General features: G+C 35.9%; 1 protein-coding gene across 1 annotated transcript in view; it reads right to left on the bottom strand.

The window, feature by feature from the left end:
- Positions 1 to 24,230, bottom strand: part of RP1 (RP1 axonemal microtubule associated) — a 158,519-nt gene that overhangs the window by 45,239 nt on the left and 89,050 nt on the right. Inside the window, 11 exon segments of the mRNA XM_032108179.1 lie at positions 1,781 to 1,827; positions 1,830 to 1,928; positions 7,054 to 7,094; positions 7,096 to 7,262; positions 8,754 to 8,944; positions 9,924 to 10,137; positions 12,051 to 12,142; positions 12,145 to 12,204; positions 13,503 to 13,559; positions 13,562 to 13,721; positions 19,920 to 20,089. Coding sequence (XP_031964070.1) covers positions 1,781 to 1,827; positions 1,830 to 1,928; positions 7,054 to 7,094; positions 7,096 to 7,262; positions 8,754 to 8,944; positions 9,924 to 10,137; positions 12,051 to 12,142; positions 12,145 to 12,204; positions 13,503 to 13,559; positions 13,562 to 13,721; positions 19,920 to 20,089 — 1,298 coding nt within the window.

Genomic DNA, 24,230 nt, shown 5'->3' with positions numbered 1-24,230 from the left:
TTTGAACACTTGAGGACTAGTTTGTGGGTTTGAAAAAAAAATAATAAACCCCTTGCATTGTTCCCACAGTGGCATAGTTCCCAAAATTCAATATCTGTGAGAATAATATTGATCAAAAGAATCACCTAGAAAAAAAAAGAGCAATGACCACGAACAGAGCATTAGTCATTTGAGGGTAAATTGGAGTAAAGAGAACTGCAAAGAGTGAATACCCAAAGAGTTGTTACTCGAAATCTTTTCTATAAGAAGAAGATTAGGGTGTTACAGCCCAGGCTATAGAAAAACCCTTTAGAATTTCAGAGGAAGGATTTAGCATCTTGAACAAGCCTGTTGAAAAACTGTCACAGAATCTGGATTATACAGAACAAATCCTTGTGAAATTGCAGATGAGTTGTACTTCCACAGGAGTGAGTATTCACAGAAGCCAAGTGCTATTGTTCAGGTTTTTCTCTACAAGTTTTATTCTTAGAAAAAACATAAGCCATTCTTATAAAATAAAGAATTTTTTAAAAGGTCAGGACAGTTCAGTTTCTTGAAAGAAACAGGAATCTGTCCCTCTTCCAGTCTGTACTGATACCTTATCCATTGTAGCAGTCAGTCTTATCCTTAAGACATACTACATAGGACTATTATCTATCATCAAAAAGATTAATCTATACAATTTCCTACATTACTTCTTAAAGCAAGATGACCTCTACTATCCTGTCATTATTTTTAGACTTATCTTGTGAAGTCTGAGCTACCAGTTTGATTAGTTCTTGACGAGCATGACACTGGGCATGCATGTTCTCTTCCACAATGGAGAAAGAAAATACAGGAATAAAGAGGACATAATGAGTAAGATCGGGGTTTGTTTTCATACAAAAGCCTTGTATCTTCTAGAATCTTTAAAAATAGTGAGAAAAGCAGATAAAATAAACACAGGTAAGTGTAAAGAATAAATGAAGCATGTATCAAGTAGATTTCTCTACCTTTCTGCTCCAGAGAAGAAACTACTCTAGGCTGGCTGGCAACAGTGAAATACTCTCTCCCACCCTCCCCAAAAGAAGATTTTTTTTCCCCAAAAGAAGATTTCTAGGTACTTCACAATTATTTCATTATATCCTTAAAACAAACAAAAAAAAAAATTCCAAGCTGAAATTCTAAACACTAGGATCTAGTAAAGTATCAGCTAGACATGTCCTTTTGATCTGAAAGAGATATTTGCTTTTGAGCTGAAATTTGTTTTAGTTACTTTGTTCTTATGCCTATAACTACTCAAAGAATTACTCTTCTAGGAAAAGCCATTTAATCTCAAAAAGCAACAATATGTTTACCATGGTTAAAAGCAAAAAGTGGGTGGAAAAATAGGAAACATGAAAAAATAAGACTCTTCTTGGAACACTGACAGTGTTCCTGAAAGTTAACAAGAAAAGCTCATAGACTACTTTAGATAGAGTGGTTACAAAAGCAAGTTATCCTGCAGAAATGTTATCAGTTCTAACAATCAGACATATTTTAATAAAGCAGTGATGCCTCCCTGGCCTTAAAAGTCTGGAATATTAAAACAGAAATCTTAGAGGTCATTTATTCCAACTCAAAATTACTTCATCACCTTAATTGTTTTACTGTAGCACAATAGTGATGATGCTTAAAAACAATATGTTAGCTATGGAGACAACCACTATATGGAATATATGTCAATATTTTTGATACTCTGTCCATGAATGGTTTTCTGAGAACATGAGTTCTAACAAAAAGACACTAACAGATTAAGTCACATTTTTCCTCATTATTTTACCTGCCCTCTAGAGAAAGTGATTAGGCTGTTCAAGTCAAGCCATCTCTTCCTGAGTCACTTTTTTTTCCTTGTATACGAAGATAAACCTCTCCAGTGGCATCTGCCTTCTTCAAGTCTCCCGTGTGAAAATGGCTTTCATATTCCACAACTTCAGAAAAAATAGACAGAAAAACCCCAAAAAGTCAGCAGGAGAAAACACTCCTTGTCGTCTTGCCTGACACCTGCATTATAAACCAGTTCCTTGTAGAAGCCATTGCAGATTTCACCCAAATCCTATACTGTACCACCAAACAAGGAGTACAGGTCTCTTCAGTCCTGGTGACATATATAACCCAAACACATTCCTGCTGCATAACAGGATGGCAATCTACAGAACATAGATTTGCTCTGCTCTGACACCACTCCCAGAAAATAAGCACTACTGGTTGCTGTTTGGGGCACAGGATCTCTTATGTGCTGTCCTCTTCCCTCTAAGGTAGGAAATTCCTTTCTAAGAAAAAAGCCATACTTACATCATCTTCAGAGAGCCTAATTTTTTCTTTCTAAGACTATTTACTGCTATTTCTTTGGTCTTCCCTCCATTTTTATTTATCACTAGTTAGACCATTATACTATCACAATGTTCTTCAGTTAAAATATGTTAATATGAAACAAAAATAAAGAATTAGAAATTCTTTCAACATCAGCTTTAACATATAAATAGAAAAGTCCTCTCACGTTTTGTATCAATCTCCAAAGAACCTTCTATTAATGATATAATAGCCCACAAATACAGGTCAGCTAAGTGAATTTTGAGTTTAAGGGAAAGCATTCCTGATTTTCTCAGCTGTGGTCATATATAGAGATTAGAAAAGACATCTATGTCCCCTATAGAAAGCTTCTGCTTCCTTGCCTCTTTTTGTCACAATACATAGGTAAGTGGTGCAAATGAGATCAGATTGAATTAATGCCAAACAAACATCATGGAAATCTCCTATGTTCACTTTTAAAATTACCTATTTTAGCCCCTGAGTTTATCATGGAAACAAGGAAATACTTAAGCAGGTCACAATCTCAATATTCATTGTTATTTGCGTCATTTTAACAACAAGGGTCCCAGGAAAAAATAGGAACGGTTTTTGGGGGTTTGATTTTATTTTCCTTCTGGTGCTGCATGCTCTTATTCAAATTATAATAGTAAATATCATTCGTATAGTGGGTTCATTTGGGCCCATTTGTTTAATGAGCTGGTACTGTCAATTTAGGAATCTAACTTTGGTGGCTAAATTAGGATTGAGATCCCTATGTATACAGCAGAGAAAGGCAGGTGCTATAGAAAACACCTCTGATGGGTTCCCATGTGTTCTAGAGGTAAACACTAGATCTCTGGAGTCTAAACTTAGATGGTCTAAATGTTCCTCTGCTTCCAGCCACAGGCCTAAGAATAAAAGCTATGCTCTTGTAGCAACATGTTTGTAAAAAATGACTAATATTTTTAATAGGGACAACATTTTTATCCACTGTAAAATGGGATACAGGTAATGAGAAATGCACTCGTACCAAGAATGTATTCAAAAATGTTTGTACTATCTCTTGAACTTTTTTTTATCACAAACTTAAAGAGTTGGGTTTTTTTTAAGAACTGAGCAGCCTTAAAATCCAGCACATTACAAGTACTGAGCTGTCTTTGACTATCACAAATTATCAGCCCTTACTCCCACAACCTTCATTGCTGTAGCAGTAAAACACAGACAACATCTAGACTATGTGACATTTGCATGCTGGAGAAAGTCTTCCAGCCTCACTCTGCCTCTTTTCCCTCCCTGGAACCTAGCTGGATCTACAACATCTGCTTTCCCAGGAAAGTCATGTGTGCAAGGAAGGGGAGTGGTGCTTTAGACAGACATGAAACCGAGGAGGAACTAAGCACATTCAGTTGCACAACTGATATTACAAGCCAGAGAGCATGGAAATACACATTATTCAAGTCTGAAACATATATTTCAGTCCAATGTACATCATAGGATACATGAATATTTAAGTATACATCCTGGAAACTTTTATATTTTCAGAACATTTTTCTTCTTGAATCAAATTTTTTCTAAGATAGAAATGGTCTATTTAAGCAAAGTGTACATTCTTTAAAAAGATTATAATTATGAGAAATTTCTAGTAGGGTTAAGAATGATTCCATGAACCCAGAAGCTAAAGCTGTCATTTAGTTTCATGCGTACGTGATAGGAAAACAGGGAGGGGAAAAAAAATTGTTCTGAGTATATTTATTTTTAAGCTTTTCTTACAGTTCTTTACACAAGTTGGTGCTATTCATGATGAGTGTTATAATCAAAAGGTCTGAATTCAAATATTGTGACATCTTATATAGCTATTTTTCTATTTCTAAAAGTAAAAGGTCACATAACTGGATTAATGGTTTTAAAGAGTGGGTGTGTATACTGACTGTAAAACTAATATTTAAAAGAATTCATTAAATAATAAGGGCTGTATAAGTCTGCTAATAAAAGCGTGCTTGTTTCAATAAACTTCTGAAATGTATTTGTTTATCTTTTACTACATGAGGATGATGTCTGAGAAAATATGTTTGCTTAAAATAGCTTTATTTCACTGCAGCACTATTTACTTCAGGGACACCCCCTGGCATTATTTTTTTAAAAAATAATTTAAACTAAGGGCTGGGAAAGTTCTTATAATTGATGGTATCACTCATGTTTGATGATAAGAAGTAAAACAAGAGCTTTCCCAGCCTGGGGCCCTAACATATCTCATCCCTTTCTTCAAGGCAGTTAAATATGCCTTGTCAGGTAAAAGACAACATAGCTTCATCGAAGTCAGCGCAGCTACACAAATTTGATATTTCTGGGGTTCCAGATAGTTGAAAATGCATGAGCTGTCCAGGTGACACTTTCATTAGCATTTAGCCAATGGCAGTTTTTTGTTTCAGGGGATTTAGGATATGAAGGCAAGTTTCTGTGTTATTCATTCAGTGTTGCCTTGTCTGTGTAACTGGGCCATAGGAGCAGATTCGTTGAAGTCAAAAGGCTACTTGCAGGAATAAGATCAAAATACTTTGGTCCATGTGTCTGACCACTCCTGTGGGGGTAGATTAGAGACCACAGTGCTCACATCATTACTGCGTTTGTCCAGAATCATTAATATACAGAATCATGAGCTTAGCTGAGAAACATATATAGTGTTTCTGCTGAGTCGGTATTTTCAGCTGAATCTGCTGAATCTATTGATGCATAATTTAAAGCTCAGTGTAGTCAAAGCAAATATTTCCTATTATTTTTCGACCATTTAAGTGAAATAAAAGTATACAAAGTTGCCTCTATGAAAGGAGTCATAAGAGAAAGGGGATGTCGGGAAATGGGGTAAAAAGATTTTGAGTTTGGGACCATTCTGATTGTGTTCTGTATGAACAACATACCCCAACAACAAAAATCTACTAAGGTGTTTCGTTCAACCTTGTCATTCTTTGTCTCTTCCCAATCCTATTTATAAAAATTCTCTTACATCTGAAAGATAACATAGTGCAAAACTGAAAGTAATCACCCAATGCGCATTCAAAAAGGGGAAAAAAACCCCATGAATTAAAGGTAGGAGGGCAAATACATATTAATTTTTTTTTATTATTTTGTATTAAATTCTTGTGTGTGTGTCTAGGAATAAAACCAGAATATAACAAAAAAGAAATTTTAGACTGTAGTATTGGGGCCACAAAGAATAAAACTGATATTAACACTTCCAGTTGTAAATTGCTGGACTCCACAAAATGGTTTGTGAGAAAATTCTTAGGATAGTAGATACTCCTGTCTATGGATTCATTTTTGAGGGAGAGTATATACATGTTTTCTCAGAAATTTCCCAAGAAAAACACCCTAACTTTCTAATATACCTCAATAATTAATTACTTTACACATCAGAATAATGCTTTCAGAGAGTAACTCCATTTGACTCAAAGCATAATAGAGGCTTTGAGGGGTGTATTCAAGAATTTTTTTTTTTTAATTTCTTGACTTTTTATATGCAGTAAAAAATTTAACAAGTTTGAATTCAGAAAATAATTGTCCATATTTATAGTTCTTCCCATTTTTTCTTAAATAAATTAGGGAAATAGGGCCTTTTAATAAGGTCTAGAATTACTGTATTCATGATTGTACATCCAGCATATATTACATCCAACATCCAATGTTTTTTTGAATATGGTGGATCAAAAGCATAAAATGGTAAGATTTTTCAGTAAATGAATACAAGGTGACTATATTTTTTTAATTATGCAAACCCACACAAAACCAGAACTTTAAAAGGGCTTCACTGGTTTTGTTCAAGTTTCAAATTTAAGTTGGATGAAATATTTAGGAAACTCTCCTTAGAGAATGGTCAGCAGAAGTCCACGTGGTCTATTTTATTTCTTTTTCTGGGCTGCTTCCATCTTATTCTACTAGTTTCTGTTTAAGCAGAACACTCTTTGTACTATAGCCTCTAGCAACAGAGCTCTTAACTGGCGCTAAAAGCCTCAATATATGATCTTTACTATCTCCATCAATCCTCTTTATTCTAATGAGCTGGATAAATGGGAAGCCTGTTCTTAAGTACTAGTCATCAAGTTATCAGTATACAACTGGTTGTTTCAGGGGGAGGGGTGGGGGTGGTTGGCAGAAATCACTTAATTATCTCTCTGGCATCATACCATTCACGTGTGTTACTAACAGCAGAGAAACATGCAACTTAATGTATATTTTTATAGAATATTACGCTCTGTACTATAAATTTCTCATTGACATCTCTAAAACACTAATGTAAATGAAACTCTTGGATATCTCTTTGCTGGCTAATTGTGATGCATTTTAAAAATTCTACCTTTGTTTTGTAGAGGGTTTACAATTCTTCCCTTCTTTACTATGTTTCTAGATCACGTATATTTCTTTGTGAATAGGAAGAGATAAGTAATATCACACAGTAGATTATATTTTGTACTCATCTTCAGCTGACATAACACTAATTTGAAGATATAATAAATAATTAAGATCTAAAACTGGAATATCATCTAATGTGGAAGGAGTCAAATACTATGTTTGGTATCAGGAGTTACAGCATCTCTTGTAATACTCATACCAATGATTTCTCTTTTGTGGTAAATGCATGTGCAAAACCATCACATTCCTTAATATCAAATTCTTATGGAAATCCTCACACTGTATTTTAGGCCCAAAAGAGGTATCTGGCATTCCAGAGACAGATCCTGACCCCAGTAACAAAAAAAGGACGTAACTTACCAGGCAAAGGCTCCTGATCTGCATAGAGAGCTGGCAGCTCCACATCTGTCTTCCTTAGGGTTGAACCAGCAGTCAAAATCTAAATACATCTCTTCCTTTGTGCCTGTGTGCTTCATATGCAATAAATCTAAGTGCAATGGTTGTTTTAGCTCACTGTGTGGGCCAGTTACCTGAACTTTATGTATTGAGCCAATATCTGCCAGTTCATTCTGAGAGAGGAGAAAGAGATGAATGGATCTCATTTCAGTCATGCCAGAACAAATGTAGTTGGCAGCTGTATGCAACAGTTGAACAAAGTTCAGTAGTTAAAGAATTGGGGCAGATTTATAACTAGCACTATTTTTCCCCTTTCTAATCAATACAAAATTGATTTAATAACATGAATGAGGAATGCTTGAGGTGTGATATTAGGGAACAAGCAATGGCAGTGACTGCTGAAATCTGTACACAGAACAAGGCACAATGTTCATATATATTACACAGATTCAGTTGATTACTTTCAGGGACAGAAGCTTTAGTCAATTTTTAAAACTTTGGACACTATTGGAAATATTTCTCACACCAATAAAAAATGGCACAATTAATTATAAATTTGAAGGAGAGCTAATCCAATTTTGAGGAAACATCCAAGAGTTCCTCCATCTTCACTCTAGATCATTCAGAAACTATACAGTAAAATCTTGCATTCACAGTTGAGGAAAAAACCAGTCTGGTTCTACTGGGGATAATGCAGCATCTCTAGGACATACCATTGCTTGAGTAAGTGAAAGCAGAGGAGGCCTTAGATATTATAATTATTGGTTTATAATCAATATTTTTTTCCCTGTAAGATAAAAAAGGGAGAAAACGGAAGCTGTCTTTTCCTCTTCCTATTCAATACTTCTTGGATTCTTTCCCCTGCTCTTTCATTTTAAATATGCTCAGATAGTAGAAGTCCATGACTTCAGCCTTTCCTCTGACAGGGCACTTCCAGCTTCATACTATTTTTTTGTATTTACCACAGGTTCTTGGAAATAATTTAGGAAAACCCTCTGAGTACTCCTCATCTTGGATTGTGTTTGTGGTTAGTCTAGTCTGCTTAGTTCCTGTTCCATTAAAGAAAAAAGGAATGCAAAAGTACAACAAATGATTTCTTTAGCTCAACCATAAAGTTCAATTTACTAAAAAGAAAAAGGAAGAGACAATAAATAACAGTGAGAAAAAAAGAGAATCCATACTAGAAAAAGCAGTTCAGAGAAACTGGTGGCAGGGATGAATAAATTACACGAGAGAGAAAAGAGAAAAATTAACCTTCTGTACATTTCATCTCATTTATGATTCTTCCTTCTCTATCATCAGCCCCAAAAGCTCCACAGTATCCCATGGCATATTGTATGCTTACAAATTGCTGATTTTTGTGAGATCACCAAAGGCTGTAAATCAGTACCTGCAGCATGGCATACACTGTGATAGGCACCCAGGGACCAATTCGCTCACTTAAACATTCTCAGTATGAGACACTGGGAGAATTTGCTCACTCAAAAACCATTGTTCGTGTGTTGCTACCTACAAACAAAAATGATGATCTGTGCCAAACTACAAAGAGGACTTAAAAATCAATTTGGTAGTTTAGTTTAAAGAAACAATTTATCTCAGAATTAAGTGGATTATTGGCTACATGATTCGTAGGCTTTTCTAGCAACAGAGAAAGGTTGAAGTACTTTGATCTGAATTGCTTTTCCTCTGACTTGAAGTGGCAACTTTTTGTGACTCAGGTTGCTGTAGAAGGTAAAAGAAAGGCTTATTGGATCCTCTTCACCACTTAAGTCAGATCCAGTGATATCCATTATCCAGAGACTTGATGACTTCATGTTGATTTCAGGCAATTCAGGACTAAGAGTCGACCTTCTACCTTTAAAAATTACCAAAGAGAAAGGAAAAATGACAGCATGAGAGAATGGCATAATCTAGCAGGACCGTAGCCTTTTCAGTACACAAACAAAGCTCTTTTTGCAGGTTATGTTGTATCTATAGCAACTGCTCACTAAGAATAACACATCAATATCTTTATTAGATTTTTTTTGCAAAGAATTTAGAAGCTTAATGTTCTTTCTGTGTTTAAAATTTAGTTTCAAAGGCATTTTTTGATGCCAGTGTATTTTCCTCATCATGTTTGGAAGTAATTGCTAAGAGAATATTCAGTCACCTTTTAGAGGTCTAAGTAATTGTTCTTTAAAAAGCCATCAGTGTTACTAAAGCAAATTTATCATTTAAGAGTATGTAGCCATATGTAGCATGTAGGCACCTAATGCAAACTGAACGATTCTAACTAACTTGGCTTGTAACCAGATGTTACCTAGCAATATAATAGGTGCTCTAATAGTGTGAGGCTGACAGGTAACACAATAAACACAAAAAATTATTTGCCAGATCCTCAGAAGATCAATATTACTATCTTCATCTCTTTTTCTTCATTAATTACTGTAATTCTTCATTTTAATTCTGTTTTAACCATTCTAGGTGAAGTGAAAATGATTTCATGAAGAGGAACAGCTCAGAAAAAATGTACTTTCTACACCTCACAAAAACCACACAACTGAATCAAGGACAACTTATGTCTTACTTCCTCTGGACAAAGTTCAGTAGTTCATTTCCTTTGCATTGAATTGTTTTCACAGGATTGAAGGAAGAAATCTTTTACTACTTCTAAATGAGTAGATGTCCTGCTGTAATTGTTCTTTTGCCAAGTACATCCAGGTTTAGGTATGCTATAATGCTAAGATCAAACTGAAAATTCACATTTTCAATAAAAGAAAGATATGAAAGAGATCTGAAAGAGCTGTAGTCAAATATATACAAAATGGGCAGGTCAGTTTTGCAGAAGAATTTACCAACTGTTACAATCTCACAAGCAGTCTCACATAAGCCCAGATAAGTATCAAGCCAGTTCCACAATGGAAAGACCCATTCTTTGTCTGAATCTTGTGATTCCTTGACTGTTACTGTCTTGAGGTACATCCCTGCCCTGCAGCCTTCTCCATCATGTCGTATGAGCACTTTTTGCAAATGACTCAGAGAAACAGCTTCCACCAAAAATGAATCCACCTGCAAAACAGGGAAATACTTAATAAAACAGAATTTTGACTTGAATTTCAGGGAAAATATACGCCTGGATTCATCTGAGAAATTAAAATTTGTGTATGTTTCTTTGTAAAATTGAACATAACATCTCCCTGCTGAATCTAAGAAAGCACACACTGATTATACCTAACATTTAATCCTATATTCATGATTAATGATGCATTGTAATTTCACTTGGTCTTTGGACAATAGGGATCACAGCATCAGTCACTTCCTATTACATTACAATCTATATACTTCAACCTTCTGACAGGCAGTTTTGACAAGACTTTGGTTCTAATCAAATTTCTATCTCTCAAATATCTAGTTTCTAAAACTTATCATACAAATCTAGATAGATATACATTAATAGTTCTAAAGAAAAGTTAGAGATCTAAAAAGAGGGTGTTCACTCCAAGATGACTTCTAAATTCTTCTCCAGTAGTCAGAAAACCTGACTTTTTGCTTGCATTACAGAATGAAAATTGTGGAAACAGCAAATGGAGAAAAGAGTAAGGGAGGAAGTTAAAATGCAAGTGAAGAGTAAAAGATGAGAGATGGGAAGGGAAGCAGAATGGAGAAGGCAGAGAAAGACAAGAGAGAAGTAAACACAAACAGCAGTAGATGAGTATAGGAACTCATCTACAGCAAGATAAGGAAAAATGAGAAATGCAGAGAAAGAAATTATATGCCCCACTAAATTTTTGCTTGTTTTGTAAGAAATCCAGATGTTCTGTATAAGGCCTTGCCAGGGGCCAGATGGACCTCATGGTAACTGGTAAAGGTTAGAAAGTTATGAACAATTGGATTTTGAACAGCAATGTCTAGGATTATAACACCATAATTCAAATAAAACAATTCAGTAGTAGGAGCTTACTAAACTGAATGTTGAAACAACTAAAAAACCAAGATATTAGGAAACTTATTCCTAAAAAAGTACAGTGGTTGCCAAAGTCCTATGTGTTGTCCCGATTACTTTTTAAATAAAAATATTAGAGAAGTAGATTTTCTGCTACTAATATTGAAAGTACTTTCATACGACCAAAAAAATTTTTTTTTTTAATAATAGTCAAAACTCAACAGCAGATCGTGAGCAGAAATCATTAACTTTGTTAATTAAGATATTTTAGGAAATAAATCCATGTATGAACACAAATTAAAATAATGTCAATAGAGTGCTGTCTTCTGTATAGAGGCGTATTTCTGAGAAATACACAGAATGAAATTTAGAAATTCTCTCAGTTCATTACTGATTCCACTTTTACCCTAAAAAGTACTGTGGTAATTGTCTAATAAAATTATTTCACGAAAATCTAAGCCTCTCCTTGACAATGTACACTTTGGCAGTGAGTTTTTTCAAACTTCCTTGTGCAGTGAGTGAAAGCCTAATTCACAGGAGAAGAACTTTATTTATAGTGGTTGTCTAGAAACACTGGGTTTATATGCATTCTTTTTCTGAGTGGAATTTTTGTTTCTTGTCTAAACTTACTGATACTGAGTTGGTGTTTCATGTGGGATTGTGGTTTCAGAAACATCACAGACTGCAAAAGTCTCACCGAAATCTCTGTAACTTATTTTGAATCACTGATTTTTTTAATTGTTTCCTACCTGATCTGTCCTAAATTTGGAACAGAAGAAGTCAGAAGCATGATCACAGAGGTTCTGCCCACTAACTGCCTTGTACTGCTCTTGTGGAGCCTTTACGGCTACATGGGTGTGTTCTTGTGCAGGAAGTAAATAACACTGGCATTGGTCTACTGTGAATATCTGGAAGATAAGTTCTGTGAATGTTTCCAAATTCTTGAATATCTAGCCAGATGCCTTCTGAGCAGGCATTAAGTGATACTTGATGCAGTGCTAGCCCCTGTACAGGTAAGACTGCATTATTGAGCCATTACCTTATTTCTTTGAAATTTTCTTCCTTTTGTTAAAAATGTATGAAGTTTCCTCACACGTGTGTCCTCTCTTTTGCCATAGAGAGTGATATAACATTTGCAAAAGGCTCTGCTCCCCAGCAGTCACCAATATGTACGGAAATAACATATTTACAGACTGTACAAAAAGAAAAGAAAAAGTTTAATTAAAGCTGATTGAGTACAAGTTGTGATTAAAATAAAACAGCAACACAGAGTATTTAGTAAGACTACTTTTTTTATTTCTGCAGCTAGGAAGAAGTCTGCTAAAGAGTGAATGAAATAATCAAGGTACTCTATTAATCTGATCTCTTCATGCTAAGCTCAATGAAGACTTTCCATCCACTTTCTTAGAAATTTGAAGGAAATTGGACAATTTAGACTTATAAATCTAGACAAACTCTGCCCGATTCTGTTTTGTTGTGCAAGATCTGGAAAATAAGAATTCGTTTGAGTTCAGGGATTTCTAGAAACTGAATTATCTTTGCAATAGATAATAACTAACACAGGTCAAAGAATAAGAATAAAGTTATGCAAATTTAAATAACAGAGATAGATGCAACATAGCATCTGGATGCATGACATGACATATAAGTATAACAATTTACAAAATGCACTTGTTAACTTAAGGAAGGAAACTATAAATTCTTTGCCTCTATACTGATCCTGTATTAATGAATTTCTACAGTCAGATCAGATTTTCTTCTAAGGAAGATCATTGCATTGCACATGTATTCAGGCTTATACAAAAAGAACCAAAATTTTTCAAATGTCATTTTTAATGCACAGTCCTGCTGAGTTAACATTTAACTAATGTAACACTACACTTTCTTTTAAGGTCATGAATAGGTTTGAGTATTCAGGGACCAGAACTTCTGGAACTTTAGTCTAGCAAAGCAGTCATGTCTCTAATTACTTCTATCTCACGTGTTACTGCTAACTTTTCTGAACAAACGCAGGACTTCTGTAAGCCTTGACATTCCAAGGGCATCTCTGAGTTCATTCTGAAACTCTCAGCATGGCAAAAAAAATAGTCCTTAGGAAAAAATCCCAAACTTTTCTGTGCAATAAGGTTTACTTCTGATACTTGTGTTAGCAAGTAAAGTTACTGTAAGCTAAGTAATTCAATAGTAACTCTAGAACAGATAATTTCCATGGCTTTGAACATGTTCTTTTCCTTAAAAAGTCCCATTATATTGGTAAGTTTTTCTCACTTAGAATCATGCAGAAGATTTAGCAACTGTAAAATCCAATATGCAACTTTGCTGGAAAATTAATATTTAAGTGGTCAGCATTTTTGCAGTGTGTACATGAAGACAGGTGCCAATAGAGCCACTGAAGATATCGAACCCAGACAAAGCACTATACTATATCTGTGACACTGATTTATTTTCAAGCAGTTAATTTACAGTGTTTATGTCTTCCTGGTGCTTTTACCTGGTAAAGTTTTCTGGTCCTCAGTGATTGTGGGGAATTCTTTTACCAGCTCCTCATTTCTCTCTTAAGAGTGAGCCAGCAGTTGCACTCCAAGTTCAGTTCTTGTTTTGCATGCAACTCTTCTAAGTGAAAAGACTTCAGATGCCAGCCCTCAAAGCCTGGCACATCGTCACAGCTGACTCGAATCTTGTATACATCCCCCAGATCTCCAGGCTCAACCTGCACCAAATAGCACGAGGAAGAGCGTACTGTCAAGTCTGGTTCACTTAGAGAGATTTTCCCCAGTCCCCAGTGTAGAATTCCTAAATTTAACAGTAAATAATGGAAAAGCTGAGTTTGAGGCTGGGAAAAGTGTTACAATAGAATCAATGCTTTTTTTTTCATGTATAATCATGGGTGAGATTGACTCCCTTATGAGTATTGTAAGTATGATACTCTACCTTTAGAGTGAATCAAGATCTGATCTTAAAATGAATAAGATGTGTGCATTTAGGCTCTTTAGACAAAAGGTAACATGGAAAGTTGTGACTCTACTGGATAAAGAGAGCATTAACTTACAATTAAAGATTCTAATATCAGCAGCCAAGTGAGGTATATATTTAAAGATGATTACTATGAGCCTGGAATCACAAAATTGTTTAGGTTGGAAAAGACCTTCAAGATCAAGTCCAACTATTAACAGAGCACTGCCAAGTCCATCACTAAACCATGTTTCTTAGTGGCACATCATGTTTGTAAATGGTTACTCAAACACTACCCTGGACATCCTGTCCCAGTGCTTGACAACCCCACCAGTGAAGAAGTTTTAACTAAACTCTCATTTGCTAAATGATTTGGCCTAGAACATAAAACTACTTTATACCAATTCTTCATTAAAGGAAAGGGATATTTCTGAATAAAAATAAATCATTGCTGTTACAGAAATAACTCTGTAGGACAACACAGCCCCGTTCCCATACTACATGTAGGAAATTCAATAACTGGTTGCTGATTGTGGCTAATGATCTGCATGACATTAACCACTACATGATAAGTCTTCTGAACAGCAGGAAGAAATGGGGCAGCCATTCACTGGGCAACTACAAGAAAGACAGGATGGGAAGTGATTTTTGAGTGAAAAAACTGAAAACTAGTAATTTTTAAAGGCAACAATTATGTTTATTTTAAAAAAATATATTTTTATTCAAAAAAAAACTTAATACAGAAAATGTTGGCAGTAGCTTTGTTCTTCTCCCCTATTACTGCTTTTTTTTCCCCAATACCCGTCACAACACAAGATTTGGTGACTTTCCAGGGAATAAATCCTTTGTGCATCCTGTTGCATCACAATAAGACACTGAAATTAGCCTTACACAATTACGCCCTGGCTCTGGCAGCACCACCAGCAGATTGGCTCCTAAGACAGAGCACAGACCACCTAACAGATTCATTTATTCTGCTTCTTAGCAGAGCTCTGAATGTGACAGCCCTTCACTGCCTAAAGCTAGTTCATGTGTATTTGCACAGTGAACACATTCATGTAGGGAAGTATCAGCTGCCTTATTCTTATTAGAGAGGTATTATATTAAAAAAATGTGCTTTTGTCATTTTGGGAGAGTTGGTCACCATTATTAGCTGTTAAGCAAATAAGAAATAGTAAAATACCAGAGTATGAAGAGGACTAATTAATTGTAAATAAAGTAACCCACCCAAACCATTTTACAGGAACTTTATGAATGGTTTATGATGCAGAACTTATGAAAAGAGGCCTTCGCTAAGAAGGAATTGCACTTGATGAATTAAAAATCCCTTCCAGTCTGAATTTCTTAAGGTAAGTATTTTAACTGGTTGCCATGCCCCTCCTACACAATTTCAAGATACAGGGCATTGTTTAAGGACCAGAGAAGGACTCCTTTCTATTGCCTATATAACAGCCTTGGGTTTGCATGAACCACTCAGCTCCTGAACTGTAACTCCACAGTACTCATAAAAGACACACAGCAGTAGTTTTACACCAAAGAAGAGGGCACCAGACTTGTTCTCTCTCTAAGCCTAGTCTGCCCTGCCATGGTGCTTACAGAGCTCAAAGCTGTCCCTGACTTGGTTGCCACTCCTGCACTGTGAAAAGGGAAATACATGGGCAGAATATCACATCAAGATTTTTTCATTCATGCCGTGTATGTTGCAAAGGATATCATTAGCTGTTTTTCATTAGCTGTGGTGGACTAAGTGGATTAATTCCTCTCAAAATATGCATTCCACCTGATTAAACTTAAAGGGAATTATTTGGGTTCATTGAGAGGAGAGTGCACAGGTTCTTCACCCATCTAAACTATGGTTCTTTCACAAGCAAAAAAACCATTGCTTCTTTTTCAGAACCAGACTACTGACTTCTAAAATTATTGCCTGCAGATTTTCTTTCTCATACATGGACCCCATGGCTGTATCACACAGCTACTCTGAATGCTGTGACCAGCTTATTCCATAAAACTCTCTGTTTGGGAGTAGCAAAAGTACAGAACTCGGTTATTTTTATGTGACAGGGCAAGCTGTAATTCACATTTTACTTTGTCTTCTGCTACCCAAATTTCAATTCTCTAGGATTCTAAGTTATCATAAATACATGTGCTATAATCCTTGTAGGAAATGCACAGAAGAGATTTACAGAAAAATAATTCCAGAATACAGGACAAACTATTTAGAAGCCACAATTGTCCATTTTGTTTCCAGAATCACAATTTCAATTAATTCCCTGACTGTCTTTGAACCAGCAAGTACTAATTATCATACTGTTTCTGATCTGTGGAATGAAACACCTATTATTTTCAATTGAGTGTATTAGATGCCCTTTTTAATGGATTTGTTTTTTCCCTCACAGTTCTTGCCAGCATTAGCCTTTTTGTTCAGATCCATCATTGAATCCAGTGCTGCCATTACATCATTCTTGTAATCCTTTTCTGAACAGTTTAATACAAGCAGTTTTTCTTTGGAATATGATATTCTTTGATCCCAAAATTGTCTTTTCCCTCCATCGATGTCTATTAATTGATGCAACATGAACTTTGAAGCAGAGACAGACATGTAATCCATCACAAAATATATATCCAGTGAATATCCTGGTTTTAAATTTGTTGAATGTTTGCAAGAGGATACTTTACCTTTTTCATTATTACAATTTCCTAATTAATTTTTTCACATTTATTTCTTCTGAATAATTTTATGTAATATTCAGAACTTGAATCTTAGCTGAGTTGGTGTGATTTGTCATATTCTAAACAACACAATATGGTTTCCATTATGTGACTGAAGGAACATGGCTCTTAAAATCAGGAGGAGCCACTGGGCTTCTGAAGATCTCAGAGACAGGTAACTGATAAAGATATTCATTCATGAGAATTTCATAACATTTTAAATCTTTTCCTTTTTGATTCACACAGGGCTTCTCAAAGACATCATGCCTAAGGTAATTAAAGCTTTGTAAATTTTACTGTTTGGGTACATATTTAAATTCAATTATTTTTCCTTTTTTTCCCTGTTAAAAAAAAATCCCCAAAAAAATCACACACACACACATACACACACCCCATGAATTATTCTAGTTAATAGGGTTTGGTCAAAGCATCCTAAAATTCAATTGGACAGCCATCTGTCATATACTCCAGAAATCCTTCTGCTTGTTGTTTGGAGCATCATCTCATACTGTGGAAAAAACATGGATTATTGTATTATGTGACTTGAAGCTTTCTCTCACCTTTGCGGTCCTTAACACAAAATACATTCAGTATTTATTGTGTATTTACCAACAGTCCTGGTTGAAGTGCACTATTGCTCATTTTGTACTATCTGTGCTAGTGTTTTGGACAATAGTTTTGGGGATCCTAATCTCACCCTCTATCCCATGTATTTTATGATCCTCTGGAGAATAGAATGTGCACAATACACTAGAACTTTCCAAAGGCATACTCTGACAACCTTACTGTGCAAGCAACCAAGAAAGAGAGATGACTGTGAGAAAGATCTGTATACTTTATAAATCTATTAATTCCATGTGAGATCAGTGATTGATTCCAATCATCACCAGACTACAAAGGGAAAAAAAATCCACCTCTTCACTGGTTTCTTGCAATGCTGCCTTCAATGCTACAACTCCTGTCAGATTTCATAACACTGGCACATTGACCTATTTTTCAATTTATTTTTTAAAACTAAGGTGTTCTAGTTAAATTCATTCTTATTTAAGCAGCTCAACTACCATACCACACATTTCTGAGACCACTGAAACCCAACTGTACCTAAGAGCATGCTGCTATTTTCTCTCTTTTAATTTATTCTTTATGCTTGCTATGTGCAATTAAACTACATCTGTTCTTTCACAGGAGTTGGTTGGACATATTTTGGATCAAATAATCATTCTGAATACGATACACATCTGTGCATATACTTGTGTGAGAACACCTGGAAAATCAGGAATTTACATGTCTTTCATCCTCAGTGTGCAATAAATGCATCTCTGAGATCAAAATTAAGCTTACTGTTTCAAAACTATGTGAGCTGCTTATAGCACATAATCTGTTGTTCTTTTTACTGCACAATATTATTAAGGATGTTTCTCTAGGACCTGGATCTTGGGGCGAGGTTAAAAGTTCATTTATTCCTGCTTGTTGGAAAGCTCAATTCACAGCTTGTCCTCCTTGTGATATCACGTTTATGCCTTCAGCTTGCTGCTACAGTGAGAGAACATAAGCAAAGCTTCTGCATACTTCTGCATAGTCTTAGTAAGAACAAAGAAAGGGAAAGCAAAAAGAAGCTGGGTTTATTAGCTCAAGCACCTAAAGCGGTATGAGGGTCTTTATGGAGATACCTGTGAATCCCCAAATGCCCCTTTATACTAGAGCTGCTATTCTGTAAGCTGCACTGTAAGCAAAGTTGCAAAGAGATAAAATGTCATACACAGTAAATAATGCTCAAATAATACTAACTTCTCCATACAAAGCAATAAAAACAAGGACACAAATAGCTGTTAGGAAAATACAGGCACTAACCCAAAGTCTATCCAAAGTATGAACAAACTTTCAGAAAGCTGCTGGGGTGGAAGGGTACAGTGGATAATGTGCTGTGTACACTGGTAAACTATGAGGGACAACCAAGACTGACACACAGACATACTAATTTCCCCATGTGTGATACCCAATCATTGAAACTAGGCAGCGTTAACAAGGAATACGTGCCATTTGGGAAATTACCAACACGTTGGGTGTAGCAAAGGTCTGCTTTATGCACTGATGCTTGCCAAAATTCAGTCAGCTGGCATTGCTGCTCCATAGATAGATTCTGCCTCTACTGACCTCTTCAGTTTATGTTCATGGCATAGGATAGGAAGCTTGTTTTGTTGCTCAGTGTGTTTCCTGGGTGTTTTCTGATAAGCAGCTGCTTCCTTTTCATTGAGAAATGGCATTTATCTTTTCATTTACTCCCCATAAAGTTCTCAAATTGCTTTAGCTTGTTATTTAAACTAAAAATTCAGCCTGGATCAGGTCATTACAATGAAGCTTTGACATAATTTTCTAAACGTAGTTTTGCCATTGTTTTCAGAATGTTTATTGCTGCCATTGAAAAGTCTTTCTGAGCTGTGTAAAACTGCCTTGAATTGCAAGCTGTTTCTCTCATCTTGCTGGCTAGAAGCTGTACTTCATGCCAATCAACAGAATTTGCAATGACTTAGCCTAGAAAACCAGGACAGAATTTGAAGATTTAAAAGATGCCTCCGATGAATCCTCTCAAAGCAGCAGCATGTGTGTCAGGTGTACGGGCAGTCAGGGCTGTGTTAGGGTTGATTTTATTACTGGCCTGCTATAAGCTGTTGCTTCAGAGTGAGTTCACCACACTTTGATATGCATGAATGCATTCTCCAGTGATTTGTGATTATCCAGAAAAATCCTCTGCCTGCTGGCCTGAGAGGCAGAACTATCCTGGGGAGAGTGGATACTACTTTACAAAGATGGAAGTGAAGGAAAGAAAAGCCCACTTATGCCCCTTGGGAGTGCTGCCCAATCCTTCATCTTCTGCATTCACAAATAATTGTATATTGCCTTTTGTATGAGCTTCAACTCAGGAATCTTTAGGGAATTAGAAAAAATGCAAGATGAGCTGGTGAATGCAATAAATTACACAAAAGGGTCCATGGAGCTGGCTACAGTAGAACAGGACTAGCAGTAGGAGATGACCCAAGATCTATACTTACATCATTCTGTCTTTGTAAATTATCACATCATTTTTTACCAGACAAATCAACTGTCTATATATAATGCTAGTTATGTGTACACACAAACACACACACATATATATGCATATATCTATATCTATCTCTCTCTCTATATATATATCCTAGAGGGCATTGTCATGATAAGTTCTGTGTGGTACTGTATATTTCTGACTTACAATTAATTCATCAGTTGCTCTGGGGAGAAAGCACACATATCCCGGGGCTTGTGGAGAAAGCAGAAGCTCATCACTTTTGCCCTTTGAGCCGTGAATCACAAGGGTTCTTTTACACTCCTTTGGCCCTGGGGAATCTCCATCTGTTTTAACCTGCATTCTCCACTGTTGTGCTAAAACAGGAAAAATACATTTTTAGCATCAGTGCATCAATTAAACAGTTTTAGTATCAATGGTAGAGAGCAATGGATGACTTTGTTACTATCACAACAAAGAATTATATATTACCATGAGTTTACATCCCATTTAATATAAATAATTAATAATTTTAAAATCTCTTGAAGATAAGTATAACTCAGGCTTGATAAACACAAGACAACTGTTGAAGTGGGTCTGAAAACAGTTAACACCAAGGAAGCAGAAAAAAGACACTTTGCCTAGGCATGGTTTTTGCTTTCTTTGTAATAAAATAGTTACTTTAATTACAGTAATTATTTTAATAAGTTTCAGATCTTAACATTTTCTTATGTAACATGAAAAGAAAATTAACATTTTGAAAGACTTGTATGTGATCCATTTGTAAGACCTGCTGGTTAATACACAACTAGTTAAACAAAAACCTTTTTTTTCTCAGATTTTTCTGACTTAATTTGTCATGTCCAGTCTGCTCATTTGTCAGATCAGATCACTCATTAGGGCTGAATACAAAATTCAGGAAATTTTGAAGGATGTTTGCACTGCCCTCAGCTCATGTCTTGGGCATTTTAGAGGTTGTTTTTTGGTAAGTCATCCATATTCATAACAGCGTTCGAAGTCCAGTGTGCAACAGGGAAGCTGTTCCAAGTGTGGGAAAAATACAGTATCTTAGATGGACAACATAGGTTAGGAAGCTACTTAAGTGCTTGAAGGTAAATCATCCCCTGAATTCAAAGGAATGATTTGTTGAAAAGACAATTGATCCTGCATGGCAAAAGGAATTTAACAGTGGAAGCAAATTAAAAGCTTTTGTTTAGACAGTGGCTAATACTATGGAAATACAATCATTTGCTAATGGGATTGATATAAAAGAGAACAATTTCGTGATTGTGTGTAAGCCTGCAATATGATATGTTGATAAAATTAATTTTAGAATCATTTAATTCAGAAATAAATAGGATGTGACTTTTTCTTACAGAACTGTGTGCTTTTTTCCTACCTTTTGTTTTCCTCTGCCTGCCTAAAGATGGAAACTAGATGAAAACCTGATCTGGCTTCCTTGATTTATAATTTTCCTCTTTTTTATATTGGTTTTTTAGCTAATCCTGTTTTTCCCTTTTTTATAGAACGTGTTTCTGCATTACATCTGACTGTTCGCTGACTCTTCTGGGCTCAGCTAGAAAACAGCAGGCAAATACTCCTCTCGCAGCTAGGCTTCTGAGTAACACACTAGCTGAAAGGATCCTTCCATCTGAACTCTTTTTTTAAGATCATTTCCAGCAATGAGTCAGATGTAGCATGTAGAAGATCCACACTTTGCCTAATGAGGAACTTTTGCTGTTTGATATATATGCCAGCTTTGAATTTTATCTCCTTGTGCCAGGTTGGCATGTGGTACTCTTCAGGGTGTCACACTTGGTGAAGTCAAGCATTGTTTGAGCTTTTGCTGTTCCTGAGCACTCCAAGGGTTTATGAGGAGCTTCAAATTTTTACAAAGACTCCCAACATAGCCCTGAATCTCTTACCCTGTCTAACCATGCCCCATTTTGAAGGCTGCCCCAGGAACACAACAGAGTGGAAATTAAGATAATTTTGCAGTTCTGTAGTGGAACTTTTTTTTTTCTCTTTGTAATATCCCTCTGCTCCAGGAGAGAGCAAGCCCTAAGTTAAGACAAAGCACTAATGCATAACTGCCTGTTCCCTCCTCAGAGAGGCAGCATGTTCAGAGAACATATTTCAGGCAAGGTGATTTATTTTAATTAATATCCATTATTGTGTGTTTAATTATTATTTCAATAGGAAGGCCAAGACACCAGTTGGGAGTTTTCCAGGGAATAAATCACTGGTTACAGCTTTAAGGTCTCTTAGTGCCTGTGATTCTTTATTCTCCCACGCTTACTTTTAATGCTTCTACAGTTTGGTAAGTGAGCTAACAGACTGACTGCATTTTCTCTCAGTTCAACAAATTCATTTAACCTGCTCATGCCAGAAGAATCAGAAAATTCTTTGTCTAATATTCTATTCACTTAGGCATCTACTTGGTGAGTATGGATACACGAGACAGAAGACTGATGCTAAGTTTTTATTGTGTTCAGTGATTTCTACATCTCTTCAGGAGTGAAGCTGTGGAAATGAGATAGCTGGACTTCAGTAGGTCATTTTCTGCATTTTGTATGTGTGGCCACATTAAAACAGAGACTTTTCCCCTGATATTACTGAACTGTGTTAACTTCCTTTCAGAGTGATTAGTGTATTAGTGTGTTACTGTACTTTCATAGCTTATGTGTAAAGTTATAGCCATTTACTTTGGGACATCAATGTGGGAATCACTGAAATGAATTGTAGGGGAAAATACAGAATTCTGGGGGAAAAAGTCTCAGAATTCTCTCTTTTCTATAATGATATAACCAAGAATCTGATTCACATTACAGATATTTATACAGAGATATGTTAGAATTAGGGATCATTTCTTGACTTTCAGAAATTAAATGGAATCAGTCATAACAATTTCTTGCCAGAAATTCTTTTAACCACTAGTCTGGAACCTGAGAGTTCCTTCAGTGAAACTATGAAAATCAAACCTGCAATGACTTCTGTACATAGAAATCTGGATATGGCAAAACCTGAAGTCAACATTTCATAATATAATTCAGAAAGCTGAAAAAGGAAGGCTTATTTTCTGGATTTTTTAAAATATGAGTAAATTATGTGTTTTTAAAGGATTGCCAAAACTGTTTTTACAGTATACTATTTCAGGTTTTTTTTCACTCTGGTGTTTTTTGGTCGAAAGACCTAGAAAGACATTCACACTTTTCAAGATGTAGGAGTAGGTTGCTTATTTCCTGAAGACTGTAGAAATTTGTGTTCCTTAAGGCAGAGCAGTCAGTCTGCTTAATTCTTTTTCTTAGGGATTTCCACCTCCATCTGGCAAAGCAAACACACAGTTGTTGCTTTATAGAAGCAGGTCCATTCCATTTAAAATTTGGGAATTCTGTTATTATTCTTAGTCCATTATCAAGTACTTGCAAGGAAGGGAATAATTAAAAAAAAAAATTAGTCACAGCAGAATTTACTGGATATTTTCCCTTTTCATATGAACTTTCTTAATACCAAAAAAACCTGCCTTAATAGCAAAAACCTTGCACAACACAAGAAGAGCCAACACAGAAATATCTATTAACTGAACTCTGCTATTGTTATTTATAAATTAATACTTTATTTACCACCCACAAAAACCCACAAAACCTCAGGACACCCTACAGGAATCACATTAGATCCTTTTAGCTGACTGCAGTGAGGATATCATTGGAACATATTGTGTCTTTTCTCCTTGCCTTGAGAGAAAATTCTTTGGTATGTGCTATTAAGATACTTCATCTATTTTGAGGCAGAAAAGGAAAATACATAGAGAAAACAGAAGGAAAAAGTAGTAAAATACCCCTACCATGTAGGAAACTTATAGAGAGCGACATAAAGTCCTGTTCAAATCAACTTCAAATCCCTCAAATCAACTTCATTTGAGAGCTGAGAGCACCTATCTGCCTTCCCTACCAGGGCAACACTCTTTCTCTATTTATCTTGCATCAAACATACAAGGAGGAATCAGAGGCATACAAATCTATTCCTATGCCTGATTTGCCAGAGCCTCTCTGTAATGTACAAATGTACAAAGGTTACTGAGAAAACTTGGTATGGGCAGACTGCATTTTGGCAGAATTCATAACCAGCAGCAGCAGTCACAGGGATATGGGATTTATGCTTCATTAAAGCTGGCATAATGCTAACCTGGCTGAAAAAAGACAAAGAGCCCTCAAGTAACCTACCCAGCAATGATGAGTTTCAAGTCAAGTTTCCTCTTTGGCTAGGTGGTTGAACAGGCTGCTAGCCTCATCCAAAGTGAATGAGGTTTCTGACCTTCAGTGCGATTTATAAAATATTTTGTTCTGCAACCGGTGCCTTAGACCTGACCTAAGCACATTGATCTTATCCTGAAAATCAGCAAACACAGAATTGTGCGAATCAGCTTTTTATGACTTTCCCTGAAGCTCATTTGAAGAGTGCAGCTCATACAGAATATGACCACATGAGTGCCTAAAACAGTGGCTCCCTAACATCAGA

The sequence above is a fragment of the Corvus moneduloides genome, chromosome 1 (genome assembly GCF_009650955.1).
Source record: "Corvus moneduloides isolate bCorMon1 chromosome 1, bCorMon1.pri, whole genome shotgun sequence".
Lineage (NCBI taxonomy): Eukaryota > Metazoa > Chordata > Aves > Passeriformes > Corvidae > Corvus > Corvus moneduloides.
This window is presented reverse-complemented; position numbering and strand designations above follow the sequence as displayed.